Here is a 20,875-nt window from a genome sequence, read left to right as displayed (position 1 = left end):
GTTTAATTGCATGCTCCAGGTGAGTGACCCACCTTCAAATTAATTTTGGGAATTTAAATTTGTGATTATTGTGTGTGGTCTGAATATTTTGAATTTAATTTCTATGTGCCAAATATTTATCTGATTTATTGTGGAATTATTGGTGAATTTATTGGATTTAAGAAAATGTGCATTCTATAAAATTATGCCATGTGAAATTATTTTATGGTTTTGAGGATTTTGAAATTCGTGTGGTTTTAATATTAAATCGGGCAGCATTTGATTTTCAAATATTTCAAGGAAAATATATGCTCATGTTGGTGATTTCAAATTTTTATAAAATATGCCCATGGAATATTATGAGATTTAATTATTATATTTGAAGAATTATTTATGCTTGGGAAAATGTGAATATTTGAAATGGTGGATTTGGGAGTTGGTGGATTTGAAATCATGGAATTTATGGTATTGATTATAAAGAAATTGTGGAGAATTTCCCGGTTCAAGCGGATGGAATATATCCGCTATGTTTATGCAAAATGTGAGTTTTGATTATAAATTAATTATGTGGATTTTATGATTTTTAGATGCACCGTGCACGTACTGGTGTTCTGTTTATATGTGATATGGTTAGTGTGCACACGGTTGTGATTAGCGTGCAGGTGGGTGTGAGTAGCGCGCGGTGATATTATGAGGTTGTCCTGTGGTTGCCATCGGATGAGGATAGGCCACCCCCCATGGCCGGGACACCAGGTTAGCAGCGGCGCAGTGGGACGCCACGCGACCGTATGTCGGTTTCTTTCTATAACCTCCTGTCTGGCGGTACCTTGGGACGCTGGGTACTGTTGGCGCCACTGGTATATAGTGGGTACATCAAATGATTTCAGAACCGTGTTTTAAAAATAAATTGTTTTGAAACTGTACTGGAATTAAAAATATAATTATTACTGTTCTGATATTTATTTGGTTGGGGATCTTAAATTGGTTTAATTTTCTCTTTACTTAATTATTCAATAAATTAATTTCCTTTAAATTAAAATTGTCGGATGCTTGACTTATTATATTCTATTTGTTATTTAGTGAATTAATTGATGTCTTGGTTTTCGGGGAATACGAACAAAGGGTTTTGTAAAAAGGTTTTAAAAGGGGAACTTTTCCAACTGAGAGAATTGTAAGGGTTTTGAGAGAAATTATTATTTCCAAATAATTATTATTTATCTACCTTGTTACCGTGGTATTATATTGTATAGTAGATAGGGTCACTCACTGAGATGATTAGCATCTCACACTCTTAAATTCTGTTCCCCTAGGTCCAGGTTGGAGACGTTGATTGTCCGGGGCGAGCCCAACGTCTTAGTTCGTTGTTGAAGTCCAAGAAGTATTTCTTCCCTTTTTCCTTTCCATCCTGTATTGCTTCTTTATCTGTCATTTTATAAATTCCGCATTTATCTGTATAATGCTCTGTATACTGTGGACGTGTAGTTGTTTTTATGCATTGGGTTGCCGCTGTTTTCTTTTGAAGTGCTGTAAATTTGTGGAATCAATTTGTAGTAATGTGGGAGGAATAAGGGGATGAATTTTTGAAGTGTGTTTTCAGTGCAGGTAATTTGTGGTAAGTCCATCCCTTAGGGGAGGTGCTGCCGGATTTTCCGTTGGAAGGTTCGGTGGTATTTCCCTGGGATCAGGGCTTATCTAGGATTCCGGGGAAGGAATTCTGGGCGGGTCCTGACAGTTATTTACAACATAATTATGTGAAGGATATGAATTAATTATGTATTATATATATATATATATATTTTATTATTATACTTTTATTCCTTTCATTTTTACCGAATTAATTATGAATTCATTAATTTATTTATTTTTACACCAGATTTAAGTTTTAGGTCCCCCCCCCCCCCCCTCTTTATCTTTCACTTTTTCCTTTTCTGTTTTTCTTATCTTCTTGTATATCTTTATTTTTTCCTCTGACTCTGATTATTTATTTTTTCCCCTTTAGATTTGTTTCTTTTTTCTCCTTTCAAATTTTTTTCCCTCTTGTTTATTTTTGTTTCTCTCTCTCCGTTGCATAAATGCTTGTATTGTTTTTCTTATTCTTCTTCTTCTTTATTTTTTCTTAGCAATATAACAATTATATTATATGGCAAATTTTATTCTTCTTCTTCTTTATTTTTTCTTAGCAGTATAACAATTATATTATATGGCAAATTTTTTTTATGCCTAGTATTTACAAGTTTAATAAATAATATTTAATAATATAATAAGTTAATTAGATTAACATTTAAAAATTATTAGATAAATGACTGGTATAATTTAAAAGATTGGCTCACATTAAGACTATAACACCCCGTCTTGAACAACATTGGAATTTTCTTCATGTTGACCGGGTTTGATTGCCATTAACCGAGAGGGGTCAAAATTTGACTTTTTGATCTGGATGGAATTTCTCTTTGACCAGGATATCTTGCAAAGTATGCATCGATCCGAGTCCGTAGACTAGTAGCAAGTTGAAAACGAAGCTACCATTTGAAAGTTATGGGCAAAACAAGTTGAGATCTGAACTATCCAAGGGATGCTGGAGTTGACTTTTTATTCGTGCAAAGTTGAGTTTTGACTCATGCATGTTGTGAAGTACTCGTCGATGCGAGTTCATAGACTAGTGGCATGCCCAAAATGGATATGTGGTTTACAAGTTATGGATCTGTAAAGTTTTTTTAAAATATTGTATTATTTAATATTATTTTATATATATATATATATTTATTTATTTTTTTTTCTTTTTCTTTTTTTTTCCCTTGTCCCCCACGTGGGAAAATGCCCCCACGGGCTTCTTCTTCCTTTCTTCTTGTTTTTCCTTCTTCTCCTTCTCTCTTCATTTCTCCTTCTCGTCAATCTCTCTCTCCCTACTGCATCTCTTCCGGCCATCGCATGGCTACACGCCCCGGACGGCGTGGTGGCCCACGGTTGGACGAATCCGGGCACCAAGTCGCCGGTCGGTTGGTCAGTGGATGCGCCGGGATCGGTGCCCAAAGCTAACGATCGTTGAGGTAGTGGTTGGTCAGTTTTCCGGCGGCCACCAGTCTTGTGGTTGGTCCTTCTCTCTAGATTTCAACCCCCTGGTTCCAAAAATAACCTCCATTTGCCCAAATTTCCAGCCGTTTGTGAGATAAAAGAGGAGAAAGTTTGGCCAAAACCTTCCATCCACTTTCCGGCCACCTCTGGTTGAGTTGAGTCCAACGGAGGTCCGTAATGTGATCCTCGTTTCATTAGCTTTCCATAGATACCTTATTTACGAACTTTGGACACCGTTTGTGTTAAACCCCCCGTGTATCGGGTATTATTTATCCAAATAAAATATTAATTTATTTGACCCTATGTAATATTATTATTCTAGGAGCACGTATGAGTTATAGAATTAATCCTATGGAGGATCTTGGTTGGATTGCGTGCTCAAGGTGAATGACCCACCTTCAAACTTAATTTTGGGTGTTTAATTATAAGTATTTTGTGATAATTGATTATTTGAAAATGTGATATTTCATGTGTTAATTGTTTAGTAAAATTTTGTTTGGAATCTTGATGGCACAATTTAAATAAATTGAAATGTATGTGTGTATTAAAGCATAATTTGATTTTGACAAATTATGGAGATTTTATTTTTATGAAATTCAATTTTAAAGAAATTGTGAATTTGCATTGTTGTTGAATTTAATTGTGAAGTTATTTGTGTTTAATAAAAATGTATTTATATATTGTTGAATTGTGCAATTTAATTATATTTTGAATTTTGAAGAATTGAAGGAATATTTTTTTTAAATTATTGTTAATTTCATTGACGGATTTGAAATTGATGGAATTTATGCGATGGATTTATGACGATAATTTATAAAGGAATTGTCAAAAATTTACCGGCTTAATTGAATGGAATAAATCCGGTAGTATTTATGAGATTTTGAGATTTGAAAATAAATATATGGAATTTTATGATTTTTAGATGCACCATACACGTACTGGTGTTCTGTATACATGGATATGTTTAGCGCGCAGGTGGATGTGGTTAGTGCACAGGTAGGTGTGAGTAGCGTACAGGTGATTTATGGGATTGTCCTGTGGTTGCCATCGGATGAGGGTAAGCCGTCCTTCCATGGCCGGGACGCCTGTTTGCAGTGGCACGGTGGGACGCCACGCAACCGTATGCCGGTTACTCTCTTTAACCTCCTTTCTGGCAATGCTTGGAATGCTGGGTACTGTTGGTGCCACTGGTATATAGTGGGTGCATCATATGGTTTTCACGATATGATTTTAGTTATACAATATTTTAAAATTTTATTTAAATTAAAATGTTTTTAATAGTGTTTTATAAGTTAAATTGTTTTGGTATTCTAAATTGAGTTCTATTGTTAATTATTTGGTTTTATTTTATTTATTTAAATATTTCTTAGATCATTTTTGTTAATATAAATTTTATTGTGTTTTCGCATTAATTAGTTACAATACTTTATTCCCAATTTAATATTTTTCATTAGTCTTATTTTTTATAATTATTTCTCACTAAGATTTTTGGATTATTAATTTATTATCGTTTGTTTGCAAATTACTAATTAAATATTTTCTGGATTTTTGGGGCATAAACGGTTGGGTTTTGTGAAAATGTTTTAAAAAATGAACTTTTCCAACTGAGTGAATTGTAAGGGTTTTGAGGAAAAATATTATTTTTTTAACTACCTATTATTTATTTACTTATTTCTTATTAATTAATTAACTAAGTTATTTACCTTTTATTATTATTATTGTATAGTAGATTGGATCATTCACTGAGATGATTAGCATCTTACCCTTTTAAATTCCGCTCCCTTAGGCCCAGGCTAGTTGACATTGATCGTCCGGGAGCGAGCTCGACGTCTTGGTTCGTTGCTGAAAGTCTAAAAGGCTTTCCTTTCCTTTCTATCTTGTATTATTTCTTTTTATCTTGTATTGTATTAAATTTCATATTCAATTGTATTTGATAACGCTCTGTATACTATTTGGATGATTATTTATTTAATTCTGCACTGGTTCTCTGTCATTTATTTGAAGTCCTGCAAACTTTTGGAAGTAAATTGTAGTAAAGTGGGAGGAATAAGGTAGTGATATAGAAGTGTATTTTCTGTGCAGGGAAATTGTGATAAGTCCAACCCTTAGGGGAGGTTCTGCCGGATTTTTCATTGGAGGGTCCGGTAAGGTTTCCTTGAGATCAGGATTTGTCTGGGATTCTGGTGAGGGATCTTGGACGAATTCGGACAAAGACAGCTTGATGGGCCAAAAAAAAAAAAATATAACATTAATTTTGATTTTTATTTATTTATTATTGTTTACAATAATCCCTTGCCCTGTCCGCCAACCTCTTCTGATGTTTTAAATTCATAAGCTTACAAGTGTAAGTGGTAATGATATATCAACTGAGTAAACTTCATTTGACATATTAGTCTTGATATTATATTATTAGATAAATGACTTATTTAATTTAAAGGTTATTAGTCTTGACGTAATCCTATCAAACAAAGAGCTACAAGATACTGAAATTGTAAGTTTTCTGGCACACATACAAAATAGAACTATATATGAATGCATGGCTTACATCATCTAATTAATATGCATATATGATATAATATGACTCAGATGTACAATAGAGAATATTTGATGGTATACATAATACATCATTAGCCAAGAATTAACTTTGGAAAAAAAAATAGTTATTTGGTATGAGATTAAGAAAATTAAAAGAATAAACGTAGAAGTGGTGACATAAAATATATATATATATGTTCGTTTCAACTATATATATATATATATAGAGCAATTCGATCCTTTGATTTATAGTTATTTATTTTTGAAAAGAAATTCTAATATTCAAGTAATTTTAAAGTTTTTTTTTTGTTCCTTTTTTATTGAAGAAATATTATGGCTTAGGGTGGTTATTTATAGGTGTTTTATGTACGTATTTAACCCCCATAATTTAATCATAGTGTATCTATATATATATATATGTTTTTAGTGTTGTAGTACTTTTTGTCTCTATACCGATCTTCCTTTTGAAACCAATTATAGTACCGGTTAATTTCATGCATCCAAAGACATGTGTGTTGGCATTAATAAATATTTTTCAAGCTAATTGATATAATTGAAAAGTGTAATGGATTACATACATGCATGTGGTTCAGTTGAAGATGATGGTGGGATTGGAGATAGAAATTGTTTTACCACCACGTTCTGAACAGAAGGTAGATTCAAGAAAAGCGAATGAAGCAGAGAGTAAGGAAAAGAAAACAGATGAAATACAAATTGAAGAAGACGAAGCCGGCTGTAAACAGTAAACTAATGAAGCAGAGAGTAAGGAAAAGAAAAAAGATGAAATACAAGTTGAAAAAAATGAAGAAGCCGGCTGGAAACAGCTTGAAAAGATGGTAATGTTATCATCAGACAAGAAGAAGCCGTATAAAAATGGAAGAGGATCCGAAAATATGATGAAGGATTTCTCAATGTCCATTTACTGGTATCAACAATCATAGGTACAGCCACTTTTGCGGCCGCTTTCACAATGCCCGGTGGTTACAACGATCAAGGGCTACCAGTTCTCCACGGAAGTACAGAAATTCAAAAACTTTCTATTTTATGATCAAATCGCTTTTTTTTCATCTGCTGCGTCCTTGTGGCTTCACTCTCTTTTCACGGTAAATGAAGAAATATTCGCACTCACTTTATTCCAAGATCGTTGGACAGGAAATTTAACAGCGATCCCACTTATCGCGATGGTTATTGCTTACGACCAAGGTATAAAGGCAGTCATCCCTCTAAGAGAAAACCACAACTTCTTCAAGGATACTAGTGCTCTCATCCTCAATCTTTGCTTCTACGTCTTTGTTTTTTTTCCTTATCTAGCACTGCTCAAGTTATACAAGATAGCTAGAAGATGTGCCTCGCAACAGTGTCACAAGTCGTTTTGGACTCTGGAGTTGAAACATCATATTTAAATTCAATTTGCATGTCAATGATGGAACTCCCTATGTATTGTATTAGCTGTGAGGGATATTGTTAAGTACCTCCAATGAACTTAACTATTAGTTTTATGGTATAATGCACTGCCTTCAATTTGATTTAAATTAATTCATAACGAGTTTGCAAAAAAAATCGTTACAATTTCATAGCAAATCTTATTAAGATCTTGGAAAAAATAAAACTAGAAAAAAAAAAACAAAAACAAAAACAAAGAGAAAAAGACCGAGAGTAAAGAAAATTAAAGAAGATTGAAATTCATATTTGAGTAAATGCAAAAGAGAGGGAACGAAGAGTAATATTGTATGGAATGAATATTTCACACTTGTATTGATGCTCTTGAGTCTTGATTGTTTACAATAATTATATACTGTAATATATACATGATCCAAAATACGAAACTTACAGAATATTCAAAACGTTAGACTTAGATAACAAGACTTTTGAAAGAGATGCTTCTTATCACCTTGCGCTGTTTTACATACATTTATCTCTTTTAACAACTATTTCCATTTTGGGTTGGTGATGATGCTCAGATGTGTGTAAGTTGGTTCATTTGGCGAAGTATAGGGAATCAACATTCAATGGAATTTGGTTTGATGTGATCCTCATTTGTGTGGATGGCATCTCTGAAGGAGATGCTACGTGCAATGAAGATGACATGGAGTTGCACCACTCATTCTTCGGTCGATAATAACTAGTTTTCTCTCTCAGGTAGTTCATCTTCGGTCAATATTTATCTTCATTGGAGACAAGCGCTCTGTTTATTTCTAAGCAGATTCCTACTATTAGGGAAAGTTAGCTCTGTTTTAATGGCAATTGTCATCTTTTGACTACAGACATCTTGATCATGGTCCTAATGAATATAAGTTTTCCAAATCTAAGATTACACATACTATAACTCCATGAAATAAACAATAGGATCATATGGCGGTGGATATGAAGCTATCACATGTTCCGAATCATCCAAATAACATAAGGAAAGAAATATATAAAGAAACCCAATCAATTTTTGCAACAATGATATCTTAATTTCAACAATCCCTCTGGCTCCTTCATGTTTTCTTCACAATTTTAATACAACAATATCAATTTTTAGTACATGATTCCTTTCACTACAGAAGCACATTGGAAATTTAACCAACATTGAGGTTACCATGACGGTGGCCATGAATGGAATATTAAAAAAATTAGGTGCTTGTCCAGAGGAGAGTACTGCCATTAAACCTTGCTAAAAAGCACGCAACATAAAGACAAGCAAAGCACTTGTTAAACTGGCTTTCACATTCATTGTGAAATAACGGGTAAATTATTTTCAAAATTCTGGTGAATAAATCATGGACAATGAAAGTTGTGAATTGTGTTCCTCCCTCTGAAATGGCAATTCCGCTAAATTTCAAGCAATTCCCAAAACTTTTTCCCCTCAATTTCTAACATATATACATATATATATCAGTTTTAGATATTCAACTACCCTAGGGCCACCTTAGAGCTATTCATGTTCAAACAGGGTTTACCTAATAGTCAGCTCTTCCATTCCACTTTCATTTTTCAACAATTTGCTGTTTTCTTTTTATTTTGTGGATGAACAACTTGTGGTTAAGTTAGATACTAGGTCCTCCTACGAAAAGAGAAAATGAAATTCCCATTTAATGAGAGAGTTTCTGAGGAAATTTGCAAGCTACCTCTTTTACAGAATAGCGAGTATTTTGGACATATAATATCTTGAACATGATTTGGAAGTTTTCCCTTGGAAATAATTAAAACCATAAAGTAAGAATGTTCAAAAGAAAGTTGGCATTGTTTGGCTGTAATCTTGGAACAGGTCCTCGCTCTGTATTATAGAAATTTCTTTTCCAAGTGATTAAATTTATTATTGACAGAAAAAAAAAAAATGTAAACAACTTTACTTCTGCTCATTTTTGCCCAAAATAAAATATATATATTTTGCTCGCAACTACGTATTTTTATGGCTTCTAAGCTCTCCAAAAAGTGGTTGGCATAACTTTCTCTCTTCCTTCAATCTATTGACTTCTAGAATGATTGACTTTGACGGTTGGAAAATTTTCACCTACTACCAAATAAGAAATTAGTCTTCCATTCTATCTTTCTTCCTCCTCCACTGCCTTTCCTTTTTTTTTCCCCCTCATCCAATATTTTTCCCTACCAAACATGTTGAAGTGTCATTTACCAAAAACTTGTCAAAGTGTCTCCTCCATTGTAAAACTCTTAGCTTTAAAAAAGATAGTTGGCAAATAAGAAAAAAAAAAAAAAAAAAAAAGGGATCAAATCTGTTTCTCAAAAGATTGTCTTCATTCTCACAAACGAAGGCTCAGATGCAAAGACTGACCCTCACCTGGCATCTAACATGATAGCTGAAAACCATTTGAAAAAGGAACTTTGCTTTTTCTTTTTTTCTTTCCTCTTGCCTTTTTATTTGGATTAATATTATATGGATTCCTGTCTTTTTATCCCTGTTTAAGAAAGTACCATATAATTTGAAACATTATCGAAACACATCCCGTCATTAGTTAATTTTCATTATCTTTAATTGAAAAAGGGTAAAATATAATTAAAGGTTTGAAAATTTGAATTCTATCCTATATTGATTGAAAAACATGCAATATATTATATAAAAATAAACAACCAATTTATTTTATTTTAATTAAATTAATAACTATTTATATTTTATAAAATTGAAAGAAAACAAAAAAAAAAAAAACAAATGTATTTCTTGGGGACGTGAACCATGCACTTCGCTTTTCATCATGTTTTATCTGTAATACACCCAAAGAGTAAAGAATAACCCTACTTTTATCCTAACACTACAAGTTGTTTGGAAATCTGAGCTCATTTTCTGCTTTTAGTTAAGTGAAAATGAATGAAAACTTTTATTATTTTCTTTTGATTCTTTCTATTTCTTGAAAAGATAAAAGGCAAGCATAGAAAGAATAAGTTCGTACAAAGAGAAAATGAAAGGAAAGAAGTGGTTTGGTTTCAGGGAATTGAGTGTTACATTAAGAGAAAGATTTGTAACAATAACATTTGTGAGACCGTAAGAAAGAAAAAAGAAAAATGGTTAATTGCTGATTAGCACTTTAAATTTCAGAATTATGCAAATTGAATTATGGAATTTGGAATTGGTTAAATTCAACTCTGTAGTTTCAAATTTGTTATAAATCAATCTAATTAACTAATGGTAAAATTTACCATTACATGACATCAGCATAATTTATTTTTCAACAAAAAATTTGAAAAATTTTAAAAAAATATTTATTTTATTTTATATTATTTTTTTCATTGCGTCACAGCCACCTGTTAATAATAGGGTGTGAATTTCTTTCTTAAAGAAAAGAAAAGGATGGGGCCAAATGCACTAACCTTGGCAACCATGCGCTTCCCTTTTCACCATGTTTTATTTTTAATAATCCTCAAGATTGAACTAATTTGCAATAAATTTGAAATTTCAAGGTTTAACTCAAATAATCCTAAATTTTAAAATTCAATTCGCATAACCAAATTTTAGTGTCCCAATGAGCAATTAATTTAAAGAAACATGCCAAATGGACATTCACACCCGACACTCAAAGTTCATTTCTCCTTCACATATACATAGTTAGATGCAAGATAAGATAAAGATAAGATAGAGAGAGAGAGAGAGAGAGAGAGAGAGTTGAGATAGGATCCAAAATATCTGGCAAGGTAGCTTACGGTGGATGGTGCATTGTATAATGCTACAATCAAGGCTTATCTTTCTCCTTCCTCCACTGCCTTTTTCTTTTTTCCCCCCTTATCCAATATTTTTCCCTACCAAACATGTTGAAGTGTCATTTAGCAAAAACATGTCAAAGTGTCTCCTCCATAGTAAAACTCTTAGCTTTAAAAAGATAGTTGGCAAATAAGAAAAAAAAGAAAAAAAGTGATCAAATCTGATTCTCAAAAGATTGTCTCCATTCTCACAAACGAAGGCACAGACGCAGAGACTGACCCTCACCTTGCATCTGATATGATAGCTGAAAACCATTTGAAAAAGAAACTTTGCTTTTTTTTTTTTCTTTCCTCTTGCTTTTTTCTTTGGATTAATATTATATGGATTCCTATCTTTTTATCCCTGTTTAAGAAAGTATCATATAATATGAAACATTATCGAAACACATCCCGTCATTAGTTAGTTTTCATTATCTTTAATTGAAAAAGGGTAAAATATAATTAAAAGTTTGAAAAGGTTAAAAATTTTATCATATATTGATTGAAAAACATGCAATATATTATATAAAAATAAAAAACCATTTTATTTTAATTAAATTAATAACTATTTATATTTTATAAAATTGAAAAAAAAGAAGGAAAAAAACAAACATTTTTCTTTGGGACGTGAACCATGCGCTGCGCTTTCATCATGTTTTATCTGTAATACACCCAAAGAGTAAAGAATAACCCTACTTTTATCCTAATGCTGCAAGTTGTTTGGAATCTGAGCTCATTCTCTGTTTCTAGTTCAGTGAAAATGAATGAAAACTTTTATTATTTTCTTTTGATTCTTTTTATTTCTTGAAAAGATAAAAGGCAAGCATAGAAAGAATAATTTCGTACAAAGAGAAAATGAAAGGAAAGAAGTGGTTTGGTTTCAGGGAATGGAGTGTTAAGTTAAGAGAAAGATTTGTAACAATAACATTTGTTAGAACGTAAGAAAGAAGAAAGAAAAATGGTTAATTGCTGATTAGCACTTTAAATTTCAGAATTATGCAAATTGAATTATGGAATTTGGAATTTGGAATTGCTTAAATTAAACTCTGTAGTTTCAAATTTGTTATACATCAATCTAATTAACAAACGGTAAAATTTACCATTTTATGACATCAGCATAATTTATTTTTCAACAAAAAATTTGAAAAATTTTAAAAAAATATTTATTTTATTTTATATTGTTTTTTTCATTGCGTCACAGCCACCTATTAATAATAAGGTGTAAATTTCTTTCTTAAAGAAAAGAAAAGAAAAGGATGGGGCCAAATGCAGTAACCTTGGCAATCCTGCTCTTCCCTTTTCGCCATGTTTTACATTTAATAATCCCCAAAATTAAACAATTCGCAATAAATTTGAAATTTCAAAGTTTAACTCAAATAATTCAAAATTTTAAAATTCAATTCACATAACCAAATTTTAGTATCCCAATGAGCAATTAATTTAAAGAAACATGCCAGACGGACATTCACACCCGACACTGAAAGTTCATTTCTCCTTCATATATACATAGTTAGATGCAAGATAAGATAAAGATAAGATAGAGATAGAGAGAGAGAGAGAGAGAGAGAGAGAGGATCCAAAATATCTAGCAAGGTAGCTTACGATGGATGGTGCATTGTATAACGCTGCAATCAAGGTTTTATCTTTCTTCTTCCTCCATTGCCTTTTCTTTTTTTCCCCCTCATCCAATATTTTTCCCTACCAAGTGTCATTTACCAAAAACATGTCAAAGTGTCTCCTCCATAGTAAAACTCTTAGCGTTAAAAAAGATAGTTGGCAAATAAGAAAAAAAAAAAGAAAGAAAAAAATGGTCAAATCTTATTCTCAAAAGATTGTCTTCATTCTCACAAATGAAGGCTCAGATGCAGAGACTGACCCTCACCTTGCATCTGACATGACTCTCAAGGGAAAGGTATCCACACCTTCTTATAAGGCATGCTTTGTTCCCCTTTCCAACCGATGTGGGATCTCACCATTCACCTCCTTTGGGACCCAGTGTCCTCGCTGGCACACCGATCCGGATCTGGCTCAGATACCAACTGCTTTCCAACCGATGTGGGATCTCACCATTCACCTCCTTTGGGACCCAGTGTCCTCGCTGGCACACCGATCCGGATCTGGCTCAGATACCAACTGTAACAGCCCAATCCACTCGCATAAGATATTGTTCGCTTTGGGCCCAGCCCGCACAGTTTTAAAAGGCCTATCAAGAGAAAGGTATCCACACCCTTTTATAAGGCATGCTTCGTTCTTTTTTCCAACCGATGTGGGATCTCACATGAAAACCATTTGAAAAAGAAACTTTGCTTCTTTTTTTTTTTTTTCTTTCCTCTTGCTTTTTTCTTTGGATTAATATTATATGGGTTCCTGTCTTTTTATCCCTGTTTAAGAAAGTATCATATAATTTGAAACATTATTGAAACACATCCCGTCATTAGTTAATTTTCATTATATTTAATTGACAAAGGATAAAATATAATTAAAAGTTTGAAAAGCTGAAAAATTTTATCGTATATTGATTGAAAAACATGCAATATATTATATAAAAATAAAAAACCATTTTATTTTAATTAAATTAATAACTATTTATATTTTATAAAATTGAAAAAAAAGAAAAAAACAAACGTATTTCTTGGGGATGTGAACCATGCACTTCGCTTTTCCTCATGTTTTATCTGTAATACACCCAAAGAGTAAAGAATAACCTTACTTTTATCCTAACACTACAAGTTGTTTAGAAATCTGAGCTCATTCTCTGCTTTTAGTTAAGCGAAAATGAATGAAAACTTCTATTATTTTCTTTTGATTCTTTCTATTTCTTGAAAAGATAAAAGGCAAGCATAGAAAGAATAAGTTCGTACAAAGAGAAAATGAAAGAAAAGAAGTTGTTTGATTTCAAGGAATTGAGTGTTAAGTTAAGAGAAAGATTTGTAACAATAACATTATTGAGAATGTAAGAAAGAAAAAGGAAAAATGGTTAATTGCTGATTAGCACTTTAAGTTTCAGAATTATGCAAATTGAATTATGGAATTTGGAATTCCTTAAATTGAACTCTGTAATTTCAAATTTGTTATACATCAATCTAATTAACTAACGGTAAAATTTACCATTATATGACATCAGCATAATTTATTTTTCAACAAAAAATTTGAAAAATTTTAAAAAAATATTTATTTTATTTTATATTATTTTTTTCATTGCTTCACAGCCACCTATTAATAATAGGGTGTGAATTTCTTTCTTAAAGAAAAGAAAAGGATGGGGCCAAATGCACTAACCTTGGCCAACCATGCACTTCCCTTTTCGCCATGTTTTATTTGCAATAATCCTCAAGATTGAACTAATTTGCAATAAATTTGAAATTTCAAGGTTTGACTCAAATAATTCTAAATTTTAAAATTCAATTCGCATAACCAAAGTTTAGTGTCCCAATGAACAATTAATTTAAAGAAACATGCCAAACGGACATTCACACCCGACACTCAAAGTTCATTTCTCCTTTATATATACAAAGTTAGATGCAAGATAAGATAAAGATAAGATAGAGAGAGAGAGAGAGAGAGAGAGAGAGAGAGAGAGAGTTGAGATTGGATCCAAAATATCTGGCAAGGTAGCTTACGATGGAAGGTGCGTATAATGCTGCAATCAATGGATTAAGCGACCACAATCTGTTTGTTAATGTGGACAAAAACAGATCCCGCGGCCAAAACAACACTATTCTTCATATAGCAGCTAAATCTGGGAAGCTACAGCAACTTAATATAAAAGAAGATCACCTGCTACGTTTTCTTTACGAGCAAAACAATGAAGGAAACACTCCACTTCACATTGCAGCAAAGTTAGGGCATATGGATACTATAAAAATTCTAGTGGAAATGGCAAGAAAGACAGATGTTGAGCAAAACAAGAACCTGCTGACCATGGAGAATAATGAGAAAGATACAGCGCTTCATGAAGCTGTTCGCCATAATCACTTGGAGGTTGTCAAGTTACTAATTGAAGAAGACCCCAATTTGGCATCTCTAGTAAACGGCGAAGGAGACTCTCCTCTTTTCATGGCGGTGGATAGATGCTTTCGCCAAGTTGCCCTGCATATCCTAAACAATGCTCCAAACTGCTCTTATCAAGGAAGGAACGGCATGAATGTCTTGCACGTAGCCACCATTCGATCCAAAAGACGTTAGTATATCATCACTAACTAATTGATCCCCTATGACATTAATTTCTTTTCTTTTATTCTTTCATGCTTTCCCATATTTACTCTTTTTAAATGGAAAAATATATTTTAGTTTTATTGTTCAAAATTTTAATAGTTTTTTGCATTTGTGGTATTTATGTATAAAATGGAAAATATCTATTTATTTTTCTTCTTTTCTTTATTATATATGTAAATATATATATATATATATATACATCTTCATAGTTCACATCCACTTAAATTAATAGCACTTATTAAAAATTTTATTGGTTACATTTGCTCCTTTAGCTTGCTAAATGTTATTTTTTTAATGAAGTTTCTAAAGTGTTGTTTTCTTATTAAATGATAAATCACACAAGCTTTTTGCAAATTTTATTAACATTTTTTTTCTGTTATTTAACTGTTAATTACAAATATTAGCCTGTTACATATTATTCACCATCCTTATAATCTACAACATATAATAAATTATTAACAGTTTATATTATTTTTATTTGTAGTATCCACCGTAGATATTTAATCATACATATGAATTGACATCGTTTTTTTGTAATAAGTTTTTTATAGAGAAAAATTTTCATTTAAATTCCTTAATTTTGCTATAACTATACTTACATTCTATATTTTTGAAAAAATCATTATTAAAACGATAATCTTCTTCTAATATGCTAAATCTGTCAAAATAGATTAATTATTGTTTTTATCAATTAATTTAACAAAACATTGTTAAGAACGAGCGGTTTGTAGTTAAATAATAATATTATAAAAATATAATTATGATTTTTAATGGTTTAAAGTAACTGATAAAAATTGATAAATGAATATGATGATAATTTTTAAGAGTATAGAGTTTAATTATAATTATAATTAGAACAAAAATAAAAAGTCTAAATAAATTTTTTTCTTTTACAAATTAATTTGTAATAATAATATTTATCAAAAAAATAAGTTCTTTATACATTTTACATTCACCTTTTTATCAAATTGTTTTAAAAATTATTGCCATTCACATTTTTAAATTCTAAACATACAAAAATCAATACAATTTCATTTAAAAAACAAATTTTGCTGAAAAGGACCATATGTGAATGCCCCAATTTCTGAGTTTATTGGTAAAAGTAAAACCACTGAACTATTTAACTATGTATTTGTAAGTTGGATCTAGTAATAAAACCAAGAATAAACTTTCCATCTGAACAAAATTTTCATTCCTCCTTATTTTAGAAGTAAACATTAACAAAAAAAAAAAAAATGTTTGGATATCATTTAGACTAAAGATTCTGTCATTTTCCAATATTCCTTGTAGGTCTTGTATCTTTAACTTGGGAAGAGTGTGATTCACTATGCAGTGTTAGGATTGTGCTCGATTATTTACTGGCTAGATCTATCTCACGTAAACTTCTTTGCTCACGTAGACATGACATAAAAAAGACAGGTAGAAGCATTCTTTTCCTTCAAGATATAAATTCTCATTACATTTATCGTTCTCTTCCATTGCTAAAACATTTAGTTGCATCTCTCTATTTAGATATATATATATATATATATATATATTGATATTAGCGATAGGAGATTAAAATGTCCACTCGGCTTTCCCCGTGAAAACCTTTATTTTATATAAATCGATAATATCAAGTTCCTAGGAAAATTGAATGTCATATATTTGTGAAAGTGGATGAAATTAACTCTTTCCAATTATTTTTCAATATAGGAAATTCTAGGGAAAAAAATTGTCAAAAAATTCCAGTTTGGCTGCCGTTCTAATAAGCGATTACTTCTTTTATTATTTCAAAGGCAGCCAAAACAGATTTTTGTAATTAAAGGCAGCGTCCCAAGCCTTTTTTTATTTTTTCCTTTGTCTATCATCTTTGTATCTTTGAGGCTGAAAAAATAGAATCTTTGGCTGCTATTTTTACCAACTATTTATATTTTATACAAAATAGTCAAAAGGTGGGATGCGGATGTATCCCTCTTTCAGTTGACCATTAAACAAATTTTCAGTTCTCTAGCTGTTGCAAACAAAAATAAAAATTGAAGATCGCAATTGAACGTTTAGCCTCCCTTCAATCAAAACAATGTAAGTTAGATAAGTAGTGAAGTGCATTTTAATAGATATGTTATATAAACATATACTTTCCTTAACTAATTAGCCCTAATCTACAATTTGTCAATTCCTATGTAGATTTTGGGCTTCTGGTTCTGAAACAAATTCAGGCTTTAACATTAGAACAAGCTGATGATTTTGGATGGACTCCTCTTCACTATGCCGCACATATTGGCAACGAGAAACTTGTTAAAGGATTTTTGGAAAATGATAGTAAGAGCCTTCCTTTCTCAAGGAACAAAGAAGGTATGTCGGCCCTTCACATTGCAGCAAAGAAAGGACATAATGCTGTCATGAAAGTGCTGATGAAAAGATGTCCAGAAGTTTGTGAGTTGTTGGATAACAATGGTCGGACAGCTCTTCATATTGCGGTGGAAAGTAGAGATGAAATGGCGGTGAAATTTTTCCTAGAACGGGCCATGGCATTTCAGGATCTTATAAACCTGAAAGATAAGAAAGGAAATACAGCTTTGCATGTAGCCGCTACTATAGGAGATTTCCATATTTTAAAAATTCTTACAAATGACTCAAGAATTGACAAAGGAGCTACAAATAAGGACAAGGAGACATTTGTCGACATAATCCTATCAAACAAGGAGCTACAAGATACTGAAATGGTAAGTTTTCTGGCACACATGCAAAATAGAACTATATATGAATGCATGGTTTACATCATCTAATCAATATGCATATATGATATAATATGACTCAGATGTACATTAGGGAATATTTGGGAACACTTAATACATCATTAGCCAAGCTTTAACTTTGGAAAAAAAAAATATTTATTAGGTATGAGATTAAGAAAATTAAAAGAATAAACATAGAAGTGGTCAAAAAATAAATTATATATATATATATATATATTTGTTTCCACCATATTTATATAGAGAAGCAATTCAATACTTTGATTTATAATTCTTTATTTTTGAAAAGTAATACTAATATTCATGTAATTTTAAAAAAAAAATTTGTTCCTTTTTTATAGAAGAAATGTTATGGTTTAGGGTCGTTATTTATAATGTCAACAATATATAGTTAAGGTGTTTTATGTATGTATTTAACCCCCATAATTTCATCATATTGTGTATATATATATATATATATATATGTTCATTGTTGTAGTACTTTTTGACCCTATGTTGATCTTCATTTGTGAAACCAATTATAGTGCTGGTTAATTTCATGCATCCACAGACATGCGTGTTGGCATTAATAAATATTTTCAAGCTGATTGATATAATTGAAAAGTGTAATGGATTACATACATGCATGTGGTCCAGTTGAAGATCATGGTGAATTTGGAGATAGAAATTGTTTTACCACCACGCTCTGAACAGAAGGTGGATACAAGAAAAACAAATGAAGCAGAGAGTAAGGAAAAGAAAAAAGATAAAATACAAATTGAAGAAGACGAAGCCGGCTGTAAACAGCAAACTAATGAAGCAGAGAGTAAGGAAAAGAAAAAGGATGAAATACAAGTTGAAGACAACGAAGAAGCCGGCAGGAAACAGTTTGAAAGGATGGTAGTGGTATCATCAGACAAGAAGAACACGTATAAAAATGAAGGAGGATTTGGAACTATGATGAAGGATTTCAACAACCTCAATTTACTGGTAGCAACAATCATAGCTACCGCCACTTTTGCGGCTGCTTTTGCAATGCCCGGTGGTTATAACGACCAAGGGAAACCAGTTCTCCACGGAAGTAAAGCATTCAATAAGTTTCTATTTTATGATCAATTGGCTTTTGTTCTATCTACTACGTCCTTGTTTCTCCACTTTTTTCTCACGCAATTTGGAAAACTATTCGCAGTCACTTTATTCCCAGTTGCTTGGACAGCATATCTTACAATGGTCTCACTTTGCATGATGGTTTTTGCTTTCGACCAAAGTATAAAGACAGTCATCCCTGGAGAAGAAAACCACAAGGCCAAGTTATTTTACCACAAGGACGACTATTATATTACTGGCAATGGTATTCCCATCTTGTTTATTTGCTTCTTCAGCTTTGTTATTTTACCTTCTCTGTTACTGGCCAAGTTATACGCAACAGCTAGAAGACATGAGCCTCGCAATAGTGTCAGAAGTCGTTTTGGACTCTGGAGTTGAAACATTACATTTAAATTCAAATTGCATGTCAATGATGGAACTCCCTATGTATTGTATTAGCTGTGATGGATATTGTTAAGTACTGCCAATAAACTCCACTATTAGTTTTATGATATAATGCACTGCCTTCAATTTGATTTTGATTAATTAATAACGACTTTTTTTCCTTTTGTTTTTTTTTAATTGCACTTTTTTATCCAGTCTGGATAAAAATCGTTACAGTTTCATAGCAACTCTGATTAAGATCTTGGAAAAAAAAATAAGGGAAAAAAAAACAATAACAAAGAGAAAAAGACCGAGAGGAAAAAAAAATTAAAGAACAAACCAAGTTTCTAAAAAGAGAATTAAAATTTATTAATAAATAAAAGCACCAAAGATGTTGAAATTCATATTTGGGTAAAGGCAAAAGAAAGGAAAAAAATACTAATATTGTACGGAATGAATACCTCACACTTGAATTGATGCTCTTGAGTCTTGATTCTTTACAATATATAATGTAATATATACATAACCGAAACTTATAGAATGTTCAAAACGTTACACTTTTGACTTTTGAAAGTGTTACTTCTTATCACCTTGCGCTGTTTTACAAATACTTATCTCTTTTAACAACTGTTTCCATTTTGGTTGGTGATGACGCTTAGATGTGTGTGAGTTGGTTCATTTGGCTGAAGTATGGGGAAATCAACATTCGATTGAAATTGGTTTGATGTGATCCTCATTTGTGTGGATGGCATGTCTGAAGGAGATGCCACGTGCAATGAAGATGACATGGAGTTGCACCACCCATTCTTTGGTCGATAATAGCTAGTTCTCTCTCAGCTAGTTCATCTTCGGTCAATATTTCTAAGCAGATTCCTACTATTAGGTAAAGTTAGCTCTGTTTTCAAAAAAACAGAGGATGGCAATTTGTGAAAGTTGCTCTGTTTTAAAAACAGAGCATGGCAATGTGGTATCTTTTGACTACATACATCTTGACCATGGTCCTAATGAATATAAGTTATCCAAATCTAAGATTACACGTACTATAACTCTATGAAATAAACAATAGGATCATATGGCGCTGGATATGAAGCTATCACATGTTCCAAATCATCCAAATAACAAAAGGAAAGAAATAATATAAAGAAACCCAATCAATTTTCGTAACGATAATGTCTTAATTTCAAAGACCCCACTTGCTCCTTCATGTTTTCTTCACAATTTTTAACCCCTCTGCCTCCTTCATCTTTTCTTCACAATTTAAGTACAACAATATCAAATTTAGGTACATGTTTCCTTTCACTTCAAAAGCACATTGGAAATTTACCAACATTGAGGTTACCGTGACGGTGGCCATGAATGGAATGTTAGAAAAATTTTGTGCTTGTCCAGGGGAGAGTACTGCCTTTATACCTTACTTAAAAAGCACACATCATAAAGACAAGCAAAAGCACTTGTTAAACTGGTTTTCACGTTCATTGTGAAATAATGGGTAAATAATTTTCCAAATGCTGGTGAATTAAATTGGATGAGGATGGAGAAAGTGGACAGGAAAAAAGCTAGTAAATCATGGACAATGAAATTTGTGAATTGTGTTCTTCCCTTTAAAATTGCAATTTCCCTAAATTTCAAGCAATTTCCAGAACATTTTTCCTCTCAATTTCTAACATATATATATATATATATATCAATGTTATATGTTCAACTACCTTAGAGCCACC

At 31.8% G+C, this 20,875-nt stretch overlaps 2 protein-coding genes across 2 annotated transcripts in view; both read left to right on the top strand.

Annotated features, from left to right (window-relative positions):
• LOC107412847 (nascent polypeptide-associated complex subunit alpha-like protein 1) overlaps positions 1–20,875 on the top strand; it is a 444,693-nt gene that overhangs the window by 41,662 nt on the left and 382,156 nt on the right. The gene's annotated exons all lie outside the window — the stretch shown is intronic.
• LOC112489409 (ankyrin repeat-containing protein At5g02620-like) lies at positions 14,240–19,326 on the top strand. The gene is made up of 4 exons (XM_060819447.1): positions 14,240–14,938; positions 16,264–16,392; positions 17,140–17,678; positions 18,345–19,326. The coding sequence occupies exons 1-4, from the start codon at positions 14,380–14,382 to the stop codon at positions 19,170–19,172; spliced, it is 2,055 nt and encodes a 684-aa protein (XP_060675430.1). The 5' UTR covers positions 14,240–14,379; the 3' UTR covers positions 19,173–19,326.

This window comes from Ziziphus jujuba, chromosome 8 (assembly GCF_031755915.1).
Source record: "Ziziphus jujuba cultivar Dongzao chromosome 8, ASM3175591v1".
Taxonomy (NCBI): domain Eukaryota; kingdom Viridiplantae; phylum Streptophyta; class Magnoliopsida; order Rosales; family Rhamnaceae; genus Ziziphus; species Ziziphus jujuba.
Note: the sequence above shows the minus strand (reverse complement) of the source record. Positions and strands in the feature narration are given on the sequence as shown.

Bases quoted from the DNA above. Each gene is read 5' to 3' on its own strand.
- LOC112489409 (XM_060819447.1), top strand. From the start codon at position 14,380: ATGGAAGGTGCGTATAATGCTGCAATCAATGGATTAAGCGACCACAAT. The intron at 14,939-16,263 runs GTTAGTATATCA...TATTCCTTGTAG, and splicing joins CACCATTCGATCCAAAAGAC to GTCTTGTATCTTTAACTTGG. The intron at 17,679-18,344 runs GTAAGTTTTCTG...CATGTGGTCCAG, and splicing joins AGCTACAAGATACTGAAATG to TTGAAGATCATGGTGAATTT.